General features: G+C 41.9%; 1 protein-coding gene across 17 annotated transcripts in view; it reads right to left on the bottom strand.

Moving 5' to 3' along the window:
* nav3 (neuron navigator 3) overlaps positions 1-24,912 on the bottom strand; it is a 264,352-nt gene that overhangs the window by 104,017 nt on the left and 135,423 nt on the right. For all 17 annotated transcript variants that reach the window (XM_016681324.1, XM_016681323.1, XM_016681326.1 and 14 more), the window contains 2 exons: positions 9,673-9,790; positions 7,016-7,068 (listed from right to left, as the gene is read on the bottom strand). In XM_016681324.1, the coding sequence (XP_016536810.1) occupies positions 7,016-7,068; positions 9,673-9,790 (171 nt within the window). The remainder of the gene's footprint in view (positions 1-7,015; positions 7,069-9,672; positions 9,791-24,912) is intronic.

Genomic DNA, 24,912 nt, shown 5'->3' with positions numbered 1-24,912 from the left:
CACCGAATTTATAGAAGACGAATTTCATAAACGTAAGTGAACAGAAAACCCTGTGTTGTACACGCACAGGGGTTGTGGGTCATGTATTTGCAGCAAACCATAACAGTCCTATTATCTATACCCGCTTACCCAGGTATAATACAGAAACAAACAGGACAAATAATGCACAAGGCAAGTTTAGAAATACTAATTAATCCAACAGTTATGTTTTTGGACTTTGGGAAAAAGATTGAGTACCCAGAGAGAGCCTTGGTATGAACAGAAAGAACATGTGAATTCCATGCAGAGAGGCAGAGATTTGGATCCAGGACCTTCTTGTATCGAGGCAGCAGAGCTATTAACAGTGCAGCCAGTTTGATGTAATCAGATGAATATCTTAGTCAAAAGTGGTAATCGTTTTCAAGCAGGTGACAATATGCATGTGGTTTTATTGCTATTCCAGAACTCCTACAAAAACAGAAAAGGTTACTCTCTAAAGCACTCCACACCAAAGCAGCACAAGAACCCAAAACCACAATGTGAACCAAATCAGGACCTCAAAACTGAGGTACATACCATGCCATAATTAAAGTGAACTAGTACTCGCCATCAACAACCCAATGAGTGTGTGATGACTTGTGCCTGTTCCACTCTTTCTGGTCTACAAAACCACAAAACTCTTTACCTTTCCTCATTTAGTATGCATTTACTGCCCTGTGACTTATTTCAGTGCTTATTTCAGATGCTCTAGTGCTTTCACACTAGAGCATCGCATTTTGAAGTAGGTCAAACACAGATAGATGTAATACAAAACAATGAAAAACAAAAGGATGTGATGTAACTTCTTTTGGAGGCATGTGTGACTAGTATCACCAGTAAGAGAGTTGATTCCCCTGCTGTACAGCCTTCTGCTGACAGTTGTAACATTTCTGCTCTGTAGAAAATACCTAAGTGTTTTTTTTTTCCTGCTATCCTTTGCTGAGATTGCTAAAAGCTTAAAAAGACACACACACATAAAGCCAGAAAGTGGAACTGCACTGTCATCTGTACAGCGAGGAAGAGCTGTGCGGTTTGCTAATGATGTCTGTCTATAATGAGGAGGATTAGAGTTGTGAGGTTTAATATTTTCTGCTGAGTGGGTCTCTTGAGACATTTCGTTCTGCCATTTGTGTTCTTGTGTTTGAGTGAAACACTTGGATGAAAAAAAAAGCTCTTTTTATTTTGCTTGTTTAAAGCCCAGAATGTACATCTACTGCAATTCTGTCTGCCATCTGTGCAACCGTCCTGTCAGAGGACATGAGGCGTGAAACGAGAGACTAACTGCATACAGATCAGTCTGGATGGTGACTGATTTAAACCCATAGGATCAAAAACTGACAGAAAACATGTAGAAATTGTTATAACATGCATATACTGTCTCTCTATTTGCCCTTAGGAGTGAGTGTGTGCATGCGTGGTCTGTCTGTGACGGACTGCCTACCAATCCAGGGTGTACCTTGCCTTCTGGCAAATGACTGCTGGGAACATACACTAGCATAACCAATAGGAAGTAATGAAAAAAAAAAAAGCATAAAAGTGGTTAAACAAAAAGTAAAACCGTCAATGCTTTTGCATACCACAGTATTTCTATGTGCCTTTGCCATCTTGTGTAGTTCAAATAGCCAAGAAATACAGTAAGAAGGAAAAGCAAACTGTAGCCAGAAATCCAATCCTTGCCAAAAACAAAATCAGGTGGTGTGAAAGATTTGACTTGCAAAACAGCAGCAACCACATAAACCCTGGTAAAAATAATGCTGAAAATGCTAGCATTAAGAATGAATGATATGTCTGCATTAATATGGCATAGGGTGACAATAGTCAACTTTAAACAGTGTTATCGGTCAAATGGGTAAAACTAGGATGATACACATGGTAATTTAAAAGTAAATCTCTGAAGCTAAGGTGTTAATTTTACTGCTCTATGAGTTACTGTCCCATAAGTCCACTAAGCAGTGAGGTGATGAATACTTTTTGTTCTGTAGGTAAAGGGAGTTTCAACTCAGACGTGCATGAGACACATAGTGAACATATAATGCAGCTGCATATAAAAAGTTTGTTGGTTTTCACTCTCACAGGTCATCAAGGTATACATCAGCGAGGCTCGTCTTTTCAGCCAAAACAGTGCATTATAAGGCTGATTGTTTGAAAAGCTTGGAGAGACTGTTGACACGGTGCTGGTGTAAGCTCAACAGCTTCCAGCAGCTGCTCACGTTGGCCCCGGTCCACTCACTGGACCGGCAGTGACCGTTACATGCCTGTAGGTCCAGTACCATCATCAAGACCCAATCTACCGCTCAGTGGCAGCTGTTGCTACTGTGATACCTCTGCCGTTGGCTCCTAATCTCTTGGTGCTAGGTTACTAATGGCACATTTCCAGAACACACTGCAGCTATGTTTCTTTCTCAGTACAGGATAGATAAGACGTAGCAAGCATATAGATGATTATTTCTAGTTAGTGAGTTTTTTTGGGGGGGGGGGTTCAGTCTAAAGACTAAACATAAAAAAATAAACTGGTCCAGATCATGTTTGCACTGTTTTTTACAGCCAGAAACAAGAAATGTCGGGGTATGGAAGACCAATAACACCAAAATTAATAAATAAAGTCACAATGCCATGGCTAAATAAAGAAATGTCTTCATATTCATTTAAATACTTATCTATTTTTTATTGAACTAAGGCACTTTTGGTCCTCCATACAGACATTATAGTGACAATGAGAAAGAAAGAAAGTCTGATCAAGCTTCTGCTAAATTTGTAATCAAGAGATGTGTTTTCACTTTGAATTTGATCATTTCACTATTAAGTACAATGACATGTTTTGTTCCACAATCTGGGCCTCTTCAGTTTACACGTTTCTCAACTACAGTACACTGTGCCCAAAATAGGGGGTCTGAATTCACCCGCCGCAGCACTGCAAGTGACGTAAATGGCTGATTTGATGTTTGTGGGAGTGTGAGCCGCTTTAGGCTATGTAATGTCTGCTCTCTCATATGGCAATATAGTATTTCAAGTGTCAGCCGGAATCCTGACTATGAAGAGAAGGCTGGAAAGAGGACTGATGTGCTGTGGTATTGCATTTTGACCAAAGGTAGTCAGAAGAACATTTTTTTTGTTGTCACTATTAAAATTATGTGTGATGTCAGAAATTGTAAATGAAGACGCATCAAAGCCAGAAAATGATTATTCTAACAAGTTATTTCAAGTCCTTCCATCAGTTCTCTATAGATTTTGGTGAGAGCTTCGCCTCTCAACAGAATGACTTTATTATGACAGCATGGTGAACATATTTCATTTATTTCTGTAAAACAGATAACCTGTGCTTAGTTTAGACTGATAACTGACACATTTCTAGTGTTTGTCAGAAATGCAAAAATGGGATGAAGCTTGAACCACAGTGAGAGACTTCATTTTCCATCATGATTCCTTTCTAATCAGAATCATGTTGTTGCTCTACCTCCAGAGACACAGCATGGTTTGTTCAAGGTGATTTTCAGTCTTGGCCTATTCTGTCATTCGCTCTACTCACATGAAAGCCAAAAACTTGATCTTTAATTTGCTCAGAGCTTCTTCCACATGTCTGCTGTGTCCCAAACATATAAAAACTGCACACTAAAGTTTTCCTATCAACAGATTCTCCCACCTGAGCTGTGGATCACTGCAGCTGCTGCAGAGTTACCACAGGCCTCTGCACCGCTTCTCTGATTAATGCGGTCTTTGATTGGCCTGTCAGTACAGGTGGACGCCACACTTTGCAGATTTACACTTGTTAAAATTCTCAAAAAGCACGTTTCATTTTCATTCTACTTTACAATTATGTTCTAAGAAAGTGGATTAGGGTTTAATGTTTTTCTCAAAATTATGATAAAAATGTCAGAATTCTGAGAAAAAAGTCTGAAATATTTTTTTCCCAGTGGCCCTAGTCCTCTCCCATATTCAATTTTGTATTGGAATATCAAAAACCTCAACAAAATACACCAAATGCAGAGCTGATAAAAACATAGTAAAAGTCTAGCCCTTCACTCCAGCATCATTTAACGTCAAGAAAACAAGCTGCAGACGGTTAAAGTTCCTGCCACAATAATCATACACACGCTCACAGTACATCAGGTGTTTCCTTTCCTCTGCTCCCACACAGTAAGCAACCATGCTTTTCCCAAAGTTTATTTTCCCATGCTGGCAGGACCCTCGGAGCTCAGAGCAGGTGGTGGATCAATAGGCTTAGCAAGTGAATGAGACAAAGACCACACTGCGCACAAATGCACACAGTCGCATAGTGAGGCCGCCCGGCGCGGCAGAGCTGCAGCAGTCGGGCGGTCTGGTTCCAGCTGTTCCCAACCAGCACCATCACTTTATGTGAAGGTGGCAGGGATGGATCCACCAGCAGAACCCAACAACCGTAAGATCTTCCTTGCCCCGGTTTTTAAATGCAGCCATCAAGCTACGCTTCCTCTACAGCTGGAGGAAGACAAGCAAACAGCTGAAAACTGCTCGCTGTGTGAACTTGGTCGTAAAACAGATGCAGACACATTCCAGCGGAGGGTTTTCACCAGACTTTTATGTCACCTTGTTTAGAGGTAAATGATGTCTGAGCAGGAATCGGCTGTTGACCCCCGGAAGACGTACGCTGCCAGAGTTGAACTCCACCGCGTCCCGTTGAGGACGGCAGTTAGTGTCCTTTTAACGGGAGGCAGGCCGATGCCAGAGCAAACCTCTTACCCATATAAACACTTAGTCAACTCTGGTTAAAGTGAGGGGCAATTATCTCGCAGTGACGACAATCAGCGGTCATAGAGCTCGTCATCCCGTTAAAAAGAGCAGGAATCTGTCACCCAGCCGCTAGCATGGACAATATCCTGTATGGAAATGGTGTAAAAGCTACTAGAAGTTGTTGCTGAACTGACAGGATGTGGCTCAGTCACTCACCGCCAGCCCTCTGAGTCGCTCAGGCAAACTGGGTTTATTGCACAAGAATTCGTACTCATCAAGCTTTTATCACAGTGTTTCACTGCACATACAGCTGCAAGCCTGTCAAAGGAATGTTCTTCCAGTCTACATCAAGAGGTTTTAATAAGGTAAAAATGTGGTGGAAAATTTTAAGATTTTGGCCGACATGCTAAACGCTAACTGTGGTAGAGAACAGCTAACATGACGGTGGCTGCATCATGCTGTGGGGATGTTGTTCTATTAGGAACGAGGACGTTGGTCAGGGTTGACAGGAAGACAGATGGAGTTTAATATAGAACAATCAAGGAAAAACAAACTGATAGGCTAAAAGGGAATCATGCTAACGCTACAGTGGACTGGTTTAAATCAGACATCAGGATATAATAGCAGGCAGCGCTAACGTCATTCTATTTATGAAATATATCAACACAAATTAGAGATTCAATCTGAAGGAAACAAGAGTTTCCACAACTTCTTTTTTTAAATATTATCCTGAAAACCACGGCATTCATATCCATTTAGCCCAGATTCATTTCAACTAACTGTCTTTAGAAACCCCGACTATAACACAGAGGAAACCTCAGTGTAATCTGATCTTTGTATTAACGCAGCTTCAGGATTGTTGGAGAAGATTAGAGCAGAGCAGAATGTGAAGATGTCTAGGTATAATGATATGGATTTCATTTTGGACACATCATGGAGAACCGTTGCAATCCACTGTTTGAAAATGAAAAGAGTACGGTGCAACAAATCTACCAAAACATGGTTGTCCATCTGAAGAGAGGAGGAGAGAGTTTATTGTTCTGAGTTACCGTGGAGGAGATGAGGAGATTAATACCTGAGGTGGGATCATTTGCAGAAAGGATAATTGCCAGTTTTTGACTCCAAATATGGCTTTCATAGAAAGGTAGCCGAGAGAAATCTCTGAACTCTCACTGCCAGTGAATGTGCTCTGTTCATATATGACCAAAATGTATCCTTCTGGCCGACATGCAGCAAGGTGGCAGCAACCTGCCAAGATACTGGCTTTTCTTCCAGAGACAGGAGAGCTGGTCAGAGGTCAGTGGAAGATGAATGGAGGAATCCTGGAGGAAAGCCTGTTTCAGGCTGCAAAAGGCTTAAAGTGGGGCAGAGGTTCACCTTCCTGCAGGACAGGAGCTCTGAACATCCAGCCAGAGCTTAGCAAAAAAATAAAAAAATAAAGAAATAGGGGGAGAATTTTGGCCTGAAGAGCTTTGCAGCTGTAGCTGCAGCAGAACGTAGCTCTACTACTCTGCAAACCAAGTATTTTTTATCAAGTTTCTAGTGCAAATATCACACTTGCAATAAGACTAAACTAACTTTTCAGCTTGTTTTAAATTAATACTTTCTTAATACTGATTTTCAAAAAGTAGTAGTTCAACAGATTTTTTTCTCTTATAAAACATTTTTCCCATGTCACAGGTGGAAAAAATTTGGCAGCGGAAATATTTTTGTAAATAAAATTTCAGTGATTATTTACTCAAAACATGCTCCTTCATCTTGCTGAAAAGTTACTTGCAAGTTAATCTTGTTTTACTTAAGGTGTGCTGAGGTATTTGCACTAGAAACTAGACAACACTTGGTAAAATTGAGTGTTTTTGCATTTATGCATTAACTCAGGGTGTGAATAAAACTGTACGCCACTCTGTTAGATTTTACTTATAAAATAAAATTGGAAATCCACTCTGTTAAACCTAAATGTATGCTACATTCTGCTTGTTTACCAACCAAAATTTCCAAACAAGATTCATTAAATGTAGCCGTTATGTGACAAAATGAGAAAAAGTTCAAAGGGTTTGAAAGTACAGTGGTAAAAAACAAAATACAGTAATTACAGGTGGGGAAATGTACATTTCTAGATCATTTTCATTGTCAAAATAAAAAAAAATCATGTTTGTATCCTTATATTGACTGAAGGGCTGCTGAGCATCACCTACCTGGTTCTAGAGATCAGAGATTATTCACACAACCCGAGCAGTGAGGTTCCTTCATATGATCTTAACACAATTCTTCAAAATAATAGTTGACTCACCATTTGCGACTGGCTCCTGGGGCTACCATTGATGTCCTCCACCTTCTCGTTCGCTGCGTGAGAAACAGAACGAAGACGTGAGAGCCATCCTGAGCCGCAACATTCTAACGGTCTAGAGCATGCGTGGAGGTGAGCGAGTGTACGGAGCAACGTCTGGGAGGCAAGGCTGCCTAATTCTTCAGCTGCTGTGCAGAGTTACTGACAGGCCTGCTTGGCCTCATTGTCTGGTTGGGGTGAGCAGGGGAGGGTAAAGTTTCAATCCAAGCAGAGTGAGAGAGAGAGAGAGAGATAAAGAGTGAGAGAGTTAGAGAGAGAGAGAGAGAGAGGGGGAGAGAAAGAAGTGAGAGAATGTGAGAGACAGACGGCATGAGAAAGAAAAGCTTCATGCATAATAGACAGGAAAATATGTTTGTGGGTCTGAGAAACAAAGGAGGAAGTCCAAAGAACAAAAATGTTTTGAAAGGTGAGGGTGACGCAGGAAAAAAAAAAAAAAACTAGAGCAAAAACGACAAAAAAAAAACAATGAGTGGGAGAAACTGTTCTAAATGATGCTGAGAAAAAGATTATGTAAGAGCCACTGCTGCGAGGACGCAGTCTAGTTACACATTATTTATCACTGAGGACTTTCGCAGCTCATTCAGACTAGAAAACAACAAGTTTGTGCGACTGCCTGCGATGCGGCCGCAGGCTCACTCCATTCATGACAAAGTTGATTAATTTAACCGTAACCACCTGTAAGGCTGCGGTTTACATTTGCCAAACAAAGACGCCCGTTAGTAAAATTTATACTGCTGTAAAGCATCACGCCTCTTCATCCAATAGTGATGCCTCACACATTGCCTCAGAAGAGCTTTTCTTTGAGTAAAACATTGGAGTGAGCTACTTGGAAGGCAAGAGCTAAATCCCAGCGTTACAATCTGGCTCTAGGGGCAATGCATGAGAAAAAACTCAACAGAAATGGAGCTGGAAATTTGTGAGACTGAACAATGTCAGCCAGATATTGTGGTATTCAACTTCAGCACACAGTTTGGGCTCTAGAGACTCTTTTACTTTGGAGTATCCCTGGAAAAGAGGCGTCAGGCAGGTGTGGGAATCCTCAGAAGTCCTTGGCAAAAAAAAAGTATTGCGTCATTGCAGTTTTCAGTTGCAAGAGAGAAAGATGTGAGTGTTGTTATCCACTGAACATTAGCTCAGGTTATATGGCCTTGTTGAAGTCTAAGGATGGTGTCCCACAATGACCGCCCTCTTGGCAGGAGGTATCCCAATCTGCCAGTCCCAAGATCTCCAGGAGCCACCTAGTGAGGTGTATCTTGGGAAAACTGTATTTTTTATTTGGATCCAACCATTTCTAAGTTGTACGCCATACGCGCAACGTCCATAATGTTCACCAAGTTTGCCAATAAGGGCACCAGGTCAAGGGTGGGTAAATCCAGGTCTTGAGTGGCGGTGTCTCTGCTTCACCACATCTGAGTCAATTAATAAGGTCATTAGCAGGACTCTGGAGAACTTGACTATCTACATGAGCCATTGGATTGAATTGTGTTGGACACATCTAAAAGTTGCAGGACACCAGCACTCAAGAACTGGAGATGCTCACCCTGAACCAGGGAATCTTAGGCCAATGGTCATTGTTGGACTTGTTTTGTGAGATCTGAGGAATGGTGTCTTTAACGATCAGATAAACCTGGTAGTTTATCAGCACCTGGTAGAGACATGTGCATGAACTAGGACTGTCTGCCAGAAAACCAGCATTTGGAGGACATTGAATTTGCAAGTCAGAAATCTCATGTTCCAGCATAGGTCACATTCAGGGCCTCTTTTGCATCTGTGGCCTGCAAATTCTTTACTCCCGTCACAGAAGCAAGGCACCAGCAGGGATAGAAGCTGTCGCACTCGAAAACAAGATCCTTACGGCTTGGTTATCACTGGGGACTCCTGATAGGTACGACACTCTGAAAAGGCTGTACAACACAAACTTTTACGTCTCTGCAACGCTTTTCATGTAACGCAAATTATTTTCTGCAAGGAGGTTTCTCTAACACCCAACTGTGGAAGTCCTGGTGCCCTATGACGTGAGATGAAGCGATGAAAACGCTGTGACGGGGTTTCACTGAGACAAATGACTGAAATAAGATTACAGCTCTGTAACTGTAATCTCTTTAACCAGTCTTTTCCAGAGGTAATCCTATTACAGTGAGACATTGTGCAGTGAGTACTGGTAAGTTGTTCCAGAGGAAGGTTTCGTGATGAAGTTAGACAAAAACTCGGGGACCTAGAAAGAAACTGATATAGTAAGCAAAAAAAAAAGAATGCCAGAGAAAGTAAAGGGACAGAAAGAGAAGCATAAACAGGAGCATGAGTTACAATGGGGGACACATGCATTAACTGAAGGGGTGTCATAGCCATAGATCTCTGCTGCTGCAGCTCCTCCAGCACCCAAAACAAAGGACAACTGCTGTGTTTTGGCCCCGATATCAGACTGTTACACCAGCCAACTGCAACAGAGACCGAACTCGGTGTGTGTATGTGTGTGAAACGGAGAGTGGGTGGTCGCTCTATTCACCATAGGGAACTAAACTATAGAGTCTTCAAAGTGTGTCCTCATTTCAATTAGCTGTATTTATCTGTTAAACGACACATTTCACACGGTCGCCTACCTATGATTTGGATGATCTGCGCCAGCAAGACTCCATCGGTGACGTCCTGGCTCAGGTCTTTGATGAGGCGTGGACAGCCGGACTTGGCCAAGTAGTGGTTGGCCCAGTCTGTGTATATCTGCAACACCAGGACAAAACATACTGTTAGTACATTTGGGGCTGTCAAGCACTCAGTGCGGGGCTGGCGAGTTCTGAGAAAGGTTGGGACAGAAGTTGGACTGGAGAAGGCGCCTAAATCCTTGGGAGCAATCCCAGTAAATCCTTAAAAAGATACATATTAGGAGACGTTTGCATACACCCACAGTCGGCTTTAATGCCGTAAGATACTGGGGCTTTTTATGAAGTAGTTGAGACAATCATCTAGTTTTAAAAATATAAATTCCAAGAATTGGGTTTGAGTTTTCTCTGAGTCTCACAGTGTCAAAAATGATACAAAAGTTAGAAAGAATACATACACCCCCCACCTAGTGTTTGGGGTAAATGTCCACACTTTTCACAACAGGCTAACATTAAACATGTGGAATAGCAAAGACCTCATGTCTGTTGAAAACTAACAGACCATGCCTGAAAGAAAGGTCTGTACAAGAGAGCTAGCATGTTCTATCATTTCTTTGAAAGGACAACTATCCATCCTAAATCACAATACAAGCTCATCAATGGCTCCAAAAACCCTCATTTCTCTAAACATGTGCATCTGTTTCCAAAAGCCATTACCAGTTAAATTTTGTATTGTAGGCCACCCTGCATCAAAATGGCTCAAATGCGTCACAAAAAGCCCATAACTAATATGAAATTCATGCCCATTCATGAGTGAATGTAAACCTCTCAGAAAGCGCTTGATGCGAATAGAAGTAAAAAACTAACGTCTGGTTTGAGCATAAATAATTCTAAGCCACCACAAAGCTCGGAATAAATAAAGGAAAATGTCAAGAGAGGAGAAATACACGCTTCTGGATTTATTCCTCAAGCCTCTATTATCCTCAGAGATATCAATAAACAACATTTTATCCGTGCTGTCTGCACCAACAGCGTCCAGCTCTCTCCATCCGTCTCTCAGGTATTCTGGTAGATGTTGTGCCAGGCAGTGCTGTCCAAACAGGGTCCTGCACTTCCTCACAACTCAAACACAAATATTTGATCAACCTTTGATTCTCCAGACTGCACCGAGACCTGCGCTGGTTCTGATCTTTATCATAGGGATGAGTACATGATTTCATTAAACGCTCAGATGTTATATACATGTGAATAGAACAACCCGCATGGACTGCAAACATGCAGCACTTTTCAGACATCCACATTTGTTGATGTCAGATGTAGAAAGGCCTAAGATAAAATGTTTTATTGCAGCAGAATATTCCTGCACACAAAAAATGTTAACCTTTAGTTTGTGTAGTTATTTATGGGAGGGAGGAAAGATCCACCCCTATCCTGAGATAAATATGATTTAAGCTTTTTACATTTATATTGTATATTTTTTTAAGTTCAGAGGCTCTTATAAACTCAGATATTTTATGACGTTTAGCCTGGTTCCAAGGGTAAATTGTGATCAAAATCACATTAAGCTTCCAAGAGCTTGACCAAATAAGTCAGCTGTATGGAAAAGCTTAAGAAGAGTTCTTTTTAGTGTCTAAAAACTCTATCCAATTTAGACACTTCTCTATAACCCCAAATAAAGCAAATTTTGCCCAATGAGACCATAAAAATCTCTACAAACACCAAAAAAGAAGAATCTCTTTCCAATGAAGGCTTAAACTGCCATGTCAAGATGAATTCATGTGTGATTTCAATCTTCTGCGCGGCTCAACTAGGTTCTTCTCGACTCCAAGTGGTTCAGGTCATTCTCCATTATAACCGAGTACCAGATCTGTGTGGTTGGGTCATAGCAGCTCAGTCCTAGAGTCCAGAAAGTAATGTGAGGTGATTTCCATGTGATACAAACAACAAGCACAAAAAGCGCTGCACCTGGTGTTTTCGATGTCACTCAAGATGTACCGAGCAGATGCTAATGTAAAAGGGCTAATTGCTAATTGTTTACTATAGCTTTTTTTTATAAAAAGCTGACCTTATTTCTCCTCATACCGTTTAATAGTTTCAAATCCATTTATTTTGATGCCAAAGGAAGTACCTGAGTGACCACAGTTTTCCCCAGATGTTTGGAGGTTAGAGTCAGTTTTAACTTCCCTTAACTATTGTTAGGGCAGCTAACACTGCTAGTTAGTTAGCTAACATAAGTTAAACTTCCACAGGTAAATCACAGAGGAGGATGGTCAATAGGAAGTACCAGGTTTTCTTTTCATAAACTGAAACTGTAACGTGGCGATGCCATTTGTTCTGAAACATGTTCTTGTGTTTTTCACAAATCCTTAATTATGTGTCTTAAAAATATACTTTACAAGAAATCAGAGGATAAATGTCTTATACCCCCCCCCCCGGGAAGCGAGGGCTTTTTCCTGCTACACCATCCCAAATGGTTGAGATTTCCAGAGAAACTGCCACATAAAACCTAACCACTTCTCATGATGAAATAATCTTTTCCCCCCTCATAAACCACACACACTGCTCTCAATTAAAAACACTTCTATCCCGCTCTTTTCTGTTTTCTTGGAAGCAGGAAGTTAGCTCATTTAAAGCTGCCCTTCTGCAGGATTTTTAATCTGATGTGGTTTGGTTCAGGGAATTTCTTTACGATAAGTAGTAAAGTGTAGGCATGAAAAAAAAAGTTAAAAAAGTAAAGAATTAACAGGTGGGAGTCACATTTCAACTTACAGGAAGGGAAATAAATAGCAAGAGATTTATAGAGAAATACAGAAATAAGGGAGGCGCCGATCCTTAGGTCAGAGATCAGAATCTGACAATTTTCTCCTTAGCAACCTGATAATTTATAATTTGACTGATCAAATTATAAAATAACATTTTTTAAATTTTTGTTGTTCAGTAAAAATCTGAAAAATAGAGAAATATGCTAAAATTGATCATTTAGAATAATTAATAATGCTTTGTTTTTCTGTTTGATTAATCATTTCTAACCTCCATCAAGGAAGCTGCAAAACCTTGTGTCTAATGTTCATATTTTGCTACACCGTCAATTAAAATGAAAATAAATACGTTTGCTGAAGCTGTAGGTCCTGAAAGTTGTAATCAGCCAAAGTGGATTCAAAAATATGCAGACACAGAAAAGAAGAAAATATGTTCAAAAGGTCTGACCAGCCTGAACCAGTGACTGGCCATTTGGAAGCTCAAAAATAAAATCTTTTTCTGATCTGTGAACACACCATACTGAATCCTTCCACACAGAAATACTTTTCTGTGTGGAAGCACAGTGAGGTGACTTTTATCAGAAAAAAAAACCCTTTATTACAGTGGCTGCTCTTTCACACAGTGTGACATCACCTCTGCTTCTGAGGCAACTATGTAATGATTGGTCATAACCATGAATGTGCTTCTTCAGTCTTCTTATCTTGCAGTTCTAAGCAGAACTGGAACTGGCTAAAATCGGTATTAAGAGGAAACAGACAAAATCCTAATTTGGGTAAAAAAAAAAAGGGTTTGGATCAGATCAAGCACCTTGGTGTAAAGAACTAGAAAAACAATCCTAACAAGTTTGTTTGTAGAAAACTTGGCAGCAAATTTTATTACATTTTGTCAGCTCCTTGTTCTCTTTCTGTAAAGCAGAAAAGAGAACAGTAGTGCTTAGTAAGAGCATGTATATAGAAGCTAGAGTTTGAGACTGCTCCCTCAGCAATGCTGAGCGTAGACTCATTGACCCCAGTGGAACAGTTCATATATTACTTTATTTGCTTTTCTTAAATCTACATGACAGAACATTTCACCTAATCATAAAACACACAGATGTGTTTCTGTAAAAACACTGAAAAAGGGCTAAAAGAGCAGTTTGTCAGACCGCAGAAAACACAGATTCAGCAACTTTTCCAAATCTACAGCATGTCTTGGCATTTTCTCCCTCTGCTCCACAAGCAAAAAAGCAGAAACTAAACTTCTGTTGCATGCATTTCCGCAGCCTAAAACATGCAGAAGCTTCCTCTAGCTGAGACCTTTAGAACCCATCGCCTCCTACTGTCCCCCCCATACCGGCTGACTGAGCCACTCACGTCATGGCCCCTCTGCACTCATTAACCTATCCTGTCAGGATCCTGATCGCTTTGGGAAGCAGAAGCTGGCGCTGTGACTCAGGCGAAACATCAGCAGCAGCAGCAGCAGCTTCAGAGATGCTGACTGGGAGAACTGACATAATACACAAACACCCTCCACACAAAAACACAATCTGCAAAAGCATCCCCCACAGCTGCTCTGACACAAGTAAAAATTCTCACTCTCCCTCCCCTCGGCCAGTCTTTCCTCCTTTCTTACTTTCCTTCTTTCGGCAGCCAGAATCAATCAGCAGAAGTCCAGTGTCTCTCCCCGCTGGCGTTTTTCCCCCTGATGCAGCATGGAGTACCTCTCTTCTTTGACTCTACCTGCTCTGCAGACCCGTCCCCCTCAGCGCCAGGGATCCCAAACGCTGGCAAACAGCCGCCTCTTGCCCCGTAGCAAATAAACTGCCTCCCACCGTCCTGATCACAATGCAGTGACTACTGCTACGCAGGTATTATTGGCAGAGATCTGTAGTGGCACTGCTTGGCCTCTGGAGGGAGCCAGGTAAAAGGAGGAACAGACCACTGGAGTAAGAGGAGAAGAGACTGGAAAAAGAGATGAAGTCACTCCAGCCAGCTGGACTTATTAATGCACGTCTGCTGAATGATTGTTAATGTATGGGCTCTTTAATCAGGGCATCCTTCCAGTGCGAGCTGATACATTAGGAGTTAAACTTTGTTTCAGGAGTTGGAGCATAAATATGATGGCTGAGATGACATTTAGCTGCTTAATACCGTTTGAACGAGGACGAGTCTTCTGCGGCGGAGCTGGCTCGAAAACGTCCGCTTGGCAACGGGGTTGCTCCCACATGGGTACTAAATGTAATTAAAGACAACATGGAGCTGCATTAACCAAATGAGCGATGAGCCAAGTGAATCAATAGGACCGCAATGTGATGGAGCTTCCTCTGCAAAGTCTTCCACTTTGCAAAAGCGGAACTAATTGAAGGATGGGAAGAGCCGGCTCGGATCCGATGGCTATGTCACTGTCAGCACAGTTTATGGAGGGCGGGGGCAAACAAGGTAGCCACAGAAGTTCATCTGACAGATAAAATCTGTGACAGTTTGAGTGCGTGTAGATTTCAGCAGCAGAGTTGGCAGGGTAATGTATTTACAATATATTGCTCCAAAGGTGATGAAAAGAAATTTGATTCTTACGCATTTTCACAAATCTAACTCTCTGATTATCAAAGGTTGGGTTTTCGAAGTAAAGAGTTCCGAAGGGATCCCCAGAGGTTCCCAGGTCCTCCGGTTCGTTTCGAGTCTCCCCCAGGATGCCAACCCCGTGGGAAACGTCAAGAAACCTTCAATAGGAAGGTATCTAGGCAACCAGTTCCAGAGTAGCAACTCTACTTTAATGATGGAGCTTCTTATTCCATCTCTAAAGTTGATTGAAAATTCTTGAAAGCAGCTTGTATCCACGATTTTGGGCATAATCCATACATAAAAGTCTTGATTCTTGAAAATCCAATGTTTTTTTAATAGTCGTTCATTCTACCAATTAAATGTGACCGCAATAAAACTTCTGTGAACAGCTTACAACCTCAAAGCGACCCGCATGCACAGAAGAATCACTAAGATGAGGTGGTTTATCAGCTGTTGTTTGCATTGGTTTATCAAACAAAACTGCAAAGTAGACACTTTTCGCATCACACGAGATGCATGATCGACATAGCATAAAAGGGATTTCATAAGACAATGTGGACATTTGTGGAAAAAGTTTTAACTTAATCAGCAGTTTGGAGGGGGTTCCTAAGTTTTGGGGGGATTTGGTGTTTTATGATGTACAAACAGCAGAGATGCCATTCCCACATGACGACATCAGGTTTAAACACAAATATGTTTAATTCCAGTGCTAACACTCTCCAGAGCTATCCAAGTACACTGAAATCCAAAGGTCACATATGGCATAAGCAGGGAGATGTTCTTTGTTGTTGGGCCAGCTGTCAATCACAGCCTATCCTGCAGAGTTCGCTAAACACATCTGGGACTGACGGAATGAAACACATATATTTAAGACCAATAGAAGAATTTCATGCACTTTTGAGAAATCGTTAACTAAATTAAAGTTAAGACAAAACCTTTCAAGTCAGCAAAGGGTGGGAATAGTCGCTTTTATATAAACTGAATCAAAGATGCAGCTCCAGAAAACACGAAATGACTGAGCTGAGACAGATGCAACATTTCCTCAGGCCCTACTGAATGTCAGCGAACCTTTTGCGTGGAAAAGCGATTTGCCATGCATGTCTGTTTTGAGATCCTACTGCATATTTAAGCTAAAGCTTTCACTTAAGCCACTTATACATTCATTGAGCTTGCACAATGCCAGAATTTGGACAGCCATTATGTTTCACTATAACCACAAGAGCAGCTGATGCTGAAGCAAAGACAAATCTGTCCTGTTCTGTCAGGGCTGCTGCCGAGCAAATGACTACAGTCAAAAGATAACGGAGGGTGGTGGGCATGCTGCTAAAACACGATGTATTGCTTTCTCATACCAGGATCTGCCAAGATGCTCTGTCAACAAAAGGACATAACTGCATGGCTGTGAGAAGTTTAAGCACACAGTCTATGTTGGATGTGTTTTCATTGTGTCTCTCAACACTGATCCTTTGCGGTGCAGTAGGAACAGACGGCCAAAGAGCGCAGAGGTGGAGAAAGCTGGTAACAAAAAACAAATTAAATTGAGAAGACAAACAGCTTGAAGACAGATGAGCACAAACACGATTTGGAAACAGACAGCAGAAAAGCAGACAGGAATATTGATAGTGAGTAAGATGTACAAATCCCAAGCATTTTCCCAGACAGCTAACTTTTAACCATTGTACCTATTAGTTTCCATCATCTCCTGCCAGGAAAATCACTGCATGTCGTCTCATTACTCCGTTCCATGGTGCCAGCCTGGTAGAGAAATTCAGGCCTGAACATCTGCAGACCTACTGAAGGACACCATGAACCAACACAAGTTACACTTAAAAACTGTCTGCTTTTCACCTGGATTACAGAAATAGTTTTCTTTACATTAATTAAAAGTTTTTTTTTTTGTTTTTTTAACCTCTGCCTATTGGCAGAGTAGTGTGCAAATCAAATAATAGAATTAAATTAAAAATGGGGCAGAAACTAATTCTCAGTACACAGTACAGTGTTTGTGGATTCACCTAGTCACTAATTTTCCAGGGGAAAAGTCATCTGGCCCTTTAATGGTTTTGTTGGTACATCCACTCTCTGGAAGACTGGCAGAGGTCTTAAATACTCAACAGTGACAAAGAACATTTAACTGTGTTTAATGTTGGGAAAAATCATTGCAAACTAATCCAAATTGATACGCAGTGACAATTGCTTCTCTAAGGTCAGTGTTTGTATCTCATCACTTTTGCATTGTGTTTATACAGTTTACACACATTAACTTGATCCAGACCAGCAAACAACCAAAAGATCTGCTTTTTCAGACGATTGTGTGATATGAAACCATTACACGTGATACTACCACAGAACTTCATTTAAAAAAAATCCCCAAACTCCAGCAGCAGTTTGAGCTACAGTAGCTCTTCTCTATAATTGGACCACTCGGGGCGGCTATTGCTGCCCTCCGATTCACCACCGTTCCTTCCTCTGACCCCTTTTTGATAGATACTGACCACTGCAGAGCTACAACACCCCACAAGATTTGGAGATTGTCTGATTTAGTTGTCTTGTCATTGCATGCTGACCTTGGTCAACCCAGTTCAAATTCTGCCCCAGTTTTCTGCTTCAACCACATCCATCCGCATTGAGGGCAAAATGTTCACCACCTAACACATCCCACCCAACAACAAGTTCCATAAAGAAGAGGTAATCATAGAGCTGGGAAATAAATCAATCACAATGTATATTTCAATGAACACACGATCAATATCAGTAGATAATACGTCCGATAGAATTTTCAATTATTTTCACTGATCTGCAGGAGATCTATGCAGAGGAAAGGATTTAGGCACTCAACCTCTCACAGTGAACTAAACAAGGTTGGTGGCAACAACCAAGTTTGAGAATGGATAAAACAGGAAAGCTCATGCCACAAGTTTGGCAGTATTTCAGATATTTAAACAAAGAAACTAATCAATTTATCTATATCGACTGACATGAAGCCCTTATAATGTGACAGCCATATCGTCCAGCCCTAGATAATTAGTGCTACTTCAGCTATCAGCAGTCATAATGCCTGATCAATGCTGACGTTTCAGGGCAGGTTTATATCTGTAATAAACACAAACATGCCATTTTACCATGGTAACGCAGTGTGTCTGGCTTTGAGCCCGTCATTCAGAAACAGCAACCATAAGCTTCATGTCTGCTTCCTCTCTCTGACTGAATGCTTTATAAACCCCTTCATCCTTAAGCAAAAAGAGCAAAAAGGAGACTGCTTATCATCCCCAATCCAATTTGGCTCTGACCAGCAGAGAGGACAGCATGCAGCCCTGGCCAGCTGTTATGACCAGGCAGCAGGTATTCCACAGACGTTACACATAAAGGGAAGCATGCAGAGAGGCCGTTAATTACCTGCTCGGCTGCTCGCTCACAAGGCGAGCTGCTTAGATCACCAGCCGACCTCACTCTGCCGGTTTACAGCCGTAATTGAGGGGTTTGTGTCGGATGTTCTTGTTCGGAGGCCCCATCAAGCATGCGGAGGCTTCCGGCTGACACCCGTCTATTCCGGGATGCCACGGGGCCCCTCTTTCAGACCTCTTTAATCTCCTCCCACTCAAAATGCACGCAGATGAATCACAAGAAGCAAACAAGCTACATTGTCATTTTGCATCTCGGGCTGCGGCACGTCAGTCTACACCTGTGAACAGAAAATGACTTGGGCGTCACATCCGTCAAGTGGCTTCCACCTCCGGGAGGGTTGGAGTCCTGCTCCGAACAGATTCCGACAAAAACTAAATGATCCGGGCACGATGCCCGCCTGTGTGACTCACCGTTGGTCTGCTCAGTTTAGTCACACTTCCTCACAACATCTGGCTGGATTACTGTCCATTAGATCAAGATGACTAAGATTAAAAGGGGTGGGTTGAAAACACTGAAAGAGATTCTAAGGGATCTGACCAAGAAGAGGTTTGATCTATGAAAAATCTTGAATTTGTTTTGAATAAAAGCGGTAAAAAGCGACTTCTACATGCCTGGTATCAGGACCGTACAGAGGGATTGCCTGAAAGGCTGTAGGAGCAGCTCTTTGCCACCGTGCCATAGAAGCGCTCCAACTGCTAAAATCTGAGCCAGGTATTAGTCGCCCCGAACACAACCAGTTTTCTTCAGCATGGAGCCCATTTACTAGTCCATTTGTATTCAGCACACAACACGTGTCTGTTTGGTTTCTGGCCTGACAGCCATCTGTTTGTTAAGAAACTAATGACAGTACATCACAGGATTAATGGCTTTGTGATTGGGGGACGGTCAGGCTGCCAGAAGCAGCGGCCTGTTTTTATTAACTGCCCTTTTGGAGGACGTGGCCAAGGCACAGCCTGGCTAGCTAGCATAAAACCATTCTGACTGCAAAACAGATGAATGTTTGAGGGGCTGACAATATGAGCAAACGGCAACAAAACGTGTCGACTGACCTGTTTGGTATTGGGTAAAAACCTGAAGTTTTAAACATGGCACATGGAAATGGAGGAGCCAAAGTTTTTTTGTTTATTTTTGACTGAGCTCTTCTAACACAATTCTCTTAAAGCTCTTTACAGTTCTGCTGGAAGGTGAGATCCATCCTCCTATTAATTCTGACCAATTTCCCAGTCTCTCCTGAAGAAAATCATCCCCACTGTATGATTCTACAGATGTAGATGTGCTTACAGGCCACAAAGTCCAGTTCAAGTCTCATTTGATCAGACCACCTTAGTCCTCTTGTTTCCTGTACCCCTTGCAGTTGAGGACTATGAATGGGTTAGATCTTACTCATCTTCCACAAAGGTCAGATGTGCAGAGTGTAAGTCTAAAAGGGTTTTCTCCCCCTCCTAAGCGGTCATCTCTGTTTCTCCAGTTATGTTGGCTGTAACTCTCAATACTGCCTTTCAGTTGTGCTTGGCAGCGATATGTTGGTCTCCTTGGCACCTTCTTTCCATTTCTGATGGCTTGAGAAGAGCTCTGTAAGATGTTTAAAGCTTGGGATATTATTCTACCCCGCTTCAGAGGTGACCGAAATGGGGTTAAGGAGGATATTTCTGAGGACAGGTGGCTACACTCTTTACAATGTTTCAATGTAAAGGAGACTTAAATGCACACTAATGCCACATTTTGCAGATTTCTACCTACAAAAAATATTCAAAACCATTTACTTACTTTTTAATTATGCATGACCTTATATTGGTTTATCATACAAACTCCAAATGCTACAATAAAATTTGGGGCTCAAAATACAAAAAAGGTTATGAGATTGTATTAATAAATTTTATGTGGTGGCAAGGTTTTCTTCAGCGAAGTAAAACAAATAGTTTCTGATGTTTTCTTTGTGATCTTTGACCATCAAGAATCATCAAAATGTACTAAACTTTTAAATAGTAAAGAAAAAGGGTTTTGATAAACTAATATTCCTCTTCAATAAGACAGGCAAACCTTTAAAAGATTCATATTCCTAATATCACATCTGCCACCACTGCACACTTTACAGTTTGTTTCAGAGGTCCTCCAGCAGAGGGCTCCAAAACACCAACCGTCACCCAGAAGGCCAGTCGACACATTCCTTCTTCTGTGGTGTCGCTGGATGCTGAAAAGCAGCTGAGGGTCGCACGACTGAACTTAATGAGTCACTCAAGAATCATCTGTGAATTATGGTTTGAGAGCGAAAACCAGAACTGCCCGCCACTTTAAAAGCCTACTGGCTTTGGCTCTTTGGTTAGTAATGAGGCATATTTCCCAGAGTTCACAGCAGCCAGAGCAAATAAACCAGATTTCCCATCCTGAACTTAAAGGGAACATATCAATGAAATCCAAATGAATATCTGGGGTGTGCATTTATAGGATGTCAAATAAAGGCTTTTACAGCATCAAATCCTAGATGATGCTGCCACACTTGGATATCAGATTAGATATATCTATTTTAAGTACTACTCAGAAGGAGTAAACAGGACAGCACCAAATCAAACAGAACCGCCGTACCTGAACTAATTTAGCATCAATATCAGTTTAGCCTCTGGGGGCTATGATTCAGTTTGAGAAATATAATGAACAGGTTGTGGCCAATGAGGCGAGCACGGAATTTAAATTGCCATACAGCGCAGTCAATCCATTTTTAACCGTCTTAATCACGTCTTGCTAAGTAAGTGGATCAACGATTTCCTGGAGCTTCGTTTTCTCTCGTGCCCCGGTGAGTTACAACTGGCATGTGAGGACCGACAGCGCAACACAGAGAGAGGTTTGTCGTGGCAGCCCTAACCCAACATGTGGGATTTATTTCAAGCGAGTTAGGAAATGAGGAAAAGCGTATAATTAAATTTAAGGGTGACACCACAGTAGTTGGACTCATTCAGAGGAATGATGACTCAGTGCAAAGGGAGGAAGTCAAACAGCTAGAGGGCCTCTGCAGAGACAACAACATGGTGCGCAACAGGAAAAAAAAAAAAACGAAGGGTATGATTATTGACTTTACACCCCTTAGCATCAGAAACTATGTTGAATATTTTAGTTGCAATACAGCCAACAGGAAGGTCCTGCAGAGAACAGAAATGAGAGCTAAAAAGGTAATTGAAGTGTCCCTACTCTGATTTTTTTTAGCTGCTGCAGGAACCTGGTGAGAAACATTGGAGATTCTTCACACCCTCTCCATGAATATCTTGACCTGCTGCCATCAAATAGCATTTCAGCATCAAATTCAGAGATGTCAATTTGCTATACAGCTTTCTGACACAAACATTCCAGCCTAATTGCACTTGTTGCACTCATTCTATGTGTGTTGGTGTATTTGGTTTGTGCAGTCATGTAGAGCAGTTTGAGAAAATCAAATTCCACATTTGTACTTAACTACAAGTTTCTGACCAGGTCAAATCTGATAGGGGGGTTAACAGGTGTTTGTGTGATATCAGATAAACTGGGGTGAGAGGTTCTGATTCTGGGTTGAGAGAAAGAGCAGCCTGATATCAATGGAAAAGGACCTGCAGGTGAGGGGGGGAAAATATCCTGGTCATTAATTCACTTAATGTGGTAATCGAGTCATTAATCCCTCAGTGTGGTCAGCATGGCTCCACCACTTCAAGCCGAACCCGAGCAATCCATGTTCAGCAACAGCATCAGTCATCAACCACTGAGCATTACAGCAAGAGAATTAACACATAATGACTCACTAATGGAGTCATTAGAAGGATCATTCATTTGATACTTCACACCGTCCTGTGTGTGGTGCTGTCCAGGAGGTAATTTCGGAGTTTATTTTGGAGATCTAATCCACTCTATTGGGTTTCAGAGGAAACGGGCCCCACATAAGGTAAACCAGCAACATTCTCAAGCTCATTTTTGGGAATCCCAACTTGCTAATGGAACCGGAAGAAAATGTAGTCTGTTTGGGAAGGTCAGGTTTCACCTGGGATATTCTCCCTTACGATCTGATGCTATGGGTTGAACTTACCCCACTAACTGTAGGCTCTCATTGTTTTATTGCAACAGAGTCTGACGATAGACGTACGAATATATCAGAGCTATTGGTTTTTAGCTATTTTAGCGCTTTTGACAGCTGCAGATTGCACAGAGTCACCGCTTAAATATGTGGGATAAATCATAGATGTGGCCAGTTTGGCTGGTTGTATTCTGAAATTTACTGTAAGGGAAGTGTTGATGTGTAAAACATCTGGGGCCAGCGCTCCATGACTGTGCCCTGAATCACAGGTGACTGCTGCCGAGTCACTGAGTAGTTTTCAGTCATCCCTGCAGGAAGGATCTTCGTCTTTCACAGAGTTCAAGGGTTGTTATTAATGCTGAGTGTTTCATCACTGCCTTTTGTTTTGCTCCACTTTTCATGTCTTTATGCACTTAAGGGTTTTTAATATAACAACCACCATCCTGTGAACCTGAAGAGACTTTCAATTAAAACACTAAGCAATAATCTCTTTTCCAGCCAATAAGTTATTCATTTTAAGACTAAAACAGGGCCTGCATTTGTAAGAATGTTTATTAGAAAATAAGGTTGAATCGGTGTTCATGAACCATGTTGCAAAACTTCCCCCAGTCCCTTTCTTTATTCAGCTGCTTCATCCAGGGTCTGCGCTCTGTCAGGATTTCCTCCTTTTAATGTTTCTCAAAGAAACAACCTCCGACGCCGCCTCTGCCAAGTGGGAAATAGCCCTTTTCTTGACAGACATATGGAGACTGGACAAAGCCAGAGAACACACTTCCACCGCGCTGAACTTAGGATTTCCTATCCGGTTTTGCTGACAAGTTTTATCCATTAATAGCTGGTGGTACAAAGCAATAGAAGAGAGGTTCCATCCTTCGTGGCTTTCAGACACACTCTTCCAACTTTCCCAGTCATCCCAAACAGCTAGGAAAACACAGTCCAGACAAGGGAAGACTGAGTATTTCTGTGCAGATTTTTGTATTTCTGACTTTAAGACCTATTTTTCTAAGAATTACCACATTGTGACGACCACCTACTCCTTATGAAGAAAAAAGCCTCTTTTGGGGTCATGGGTTATGTTTAGGACAACGATGTGACTTGAGTTAAGTTTAGGGTTAGGCACACAAAGTTTAGTTTAAGGTAAGGTTATAGAAATACATGCAAAATGTTTAAAAGAATCTCTTTAAAAGATAGAAAGTCATACTCTGTGTGTGTTTGTTTCTATGAAAGGAAAAAAACAATACCTAAAGAACAATCTGTAAACAGCTCAAAATGTTTTAAAATTTAATGGGATTTAATGGCATGTGTTCTTTTAGTCAGTCACTGCTGAGGATTTCTTAGCTTTTCTGCAAATCTGTGACGCAACATGGTTACGGGGACAATGACTAACTTTAATGTGAGCGTCACTTTAAAGAATACAATTTGAGCTTCTTGGAAACCAGAAACTATTCTTTAAGTTAATCTGGAAGCCCAACACCCATTGGACCAAAAGCAACACTGAGAACTTTGAGTTAAAAATTGTGTCAGACTTCCTCGTTCACCAGGTTTTTGTTCTTTGCACCTCGCAGCTTTAGCGGCGACATGATGCAGCCTTTACCGCGGGACGTTTGGCCTCACCAGTCACGGCGAAGCCGAGGCGAGCCCGGCCACTTTGTTCCCATGCAACTTCAAGCGCAACCAGCTAAGCGTGTGAGACTTGGCTTTGTACCCTGGAAGAAAAAGAGCTGTCTGAACAGAGACTTGTCAAGACCAGTGAAGGGACGGAGGCGTGTTTGATCTCTCCCCCTGTCGCGGCCCTCTCCTGTCGGGCGGGGAATTTATTTGAGATGATGTGTTGAAAGGTGCGAGGAAGGGATTATTTCTGAAGATCATATCTTGCTTGAAAACTTTCATCAAAGCACATCTAAAAAAAAAGCTGCTCTTAATGCGAGTGTTAACAGCACCCGTCCCCCGTCGCTGCTGGCCCGTTTAAGCTAGGCGCCTATTAGCGTCTCTTTTCATTCAAGATTTTCCAACGGGGAGAAGAGGAGATCTGCAGACCTAGAGGCAAGAGCCTCTGTGATCAAGTTACGCCAACCCAGCGCCTGACAACATTATTAATGTCCCAGTCTTAACAGATTCAGAGTGACAGCGGTTGCAGTTCACTAACGGGGTTAAAGGCAGGGACAACAGGCCGCTAAAGCCCACGAGGGTGACGGACAGCTTCGCGATTGACCTTGCCGTCCCTTAGGAGCAGGGAGAGATGATGGGTGGAGTGCACTGAGAATCTAAAAAAGAAGTGGACAAGAAGGAAAACGGGTCGGGGAGGCTGGGGGTGGGAGAGGGACGTTTCTGCGTTCTCAGGATTGAGATTGATGGAGGGAGAAGTGTCTGGGACGAGACAGCGAGTGTTTTTCCAGTCTGTTTGCCCTGCGTCTAGACCCAGAGTCACTGGGACAGGGCTAATAAAATGGCTGGATATTACGGCACAGAGACTGGGTCATGCTGAGTTGAAATGCTCACTGACGGGAG

This window comes from Poecilia formosa, unplaced genomic scaffold (assembly GCF_000485575.1).
Source record: "Poecilia formosa unplaced genomic scaffold, Poecilia_formosa-5.1.2 Scaffold277, whole genome shotgun sequence".
Classification (NCBI taxonomy): domain Eukaryota; kingdom Metazoa; phylum Chordata; class Actinopteri; order Cyprinodontiformes; family Poeciliidae; genus Poecilia; species Poecilia formosa.
The sequence above is the reverse complement of the archived record's forward strand: the minus strand, read 5'-3'. Positions and strand labels throughout refer to the sequence as shown.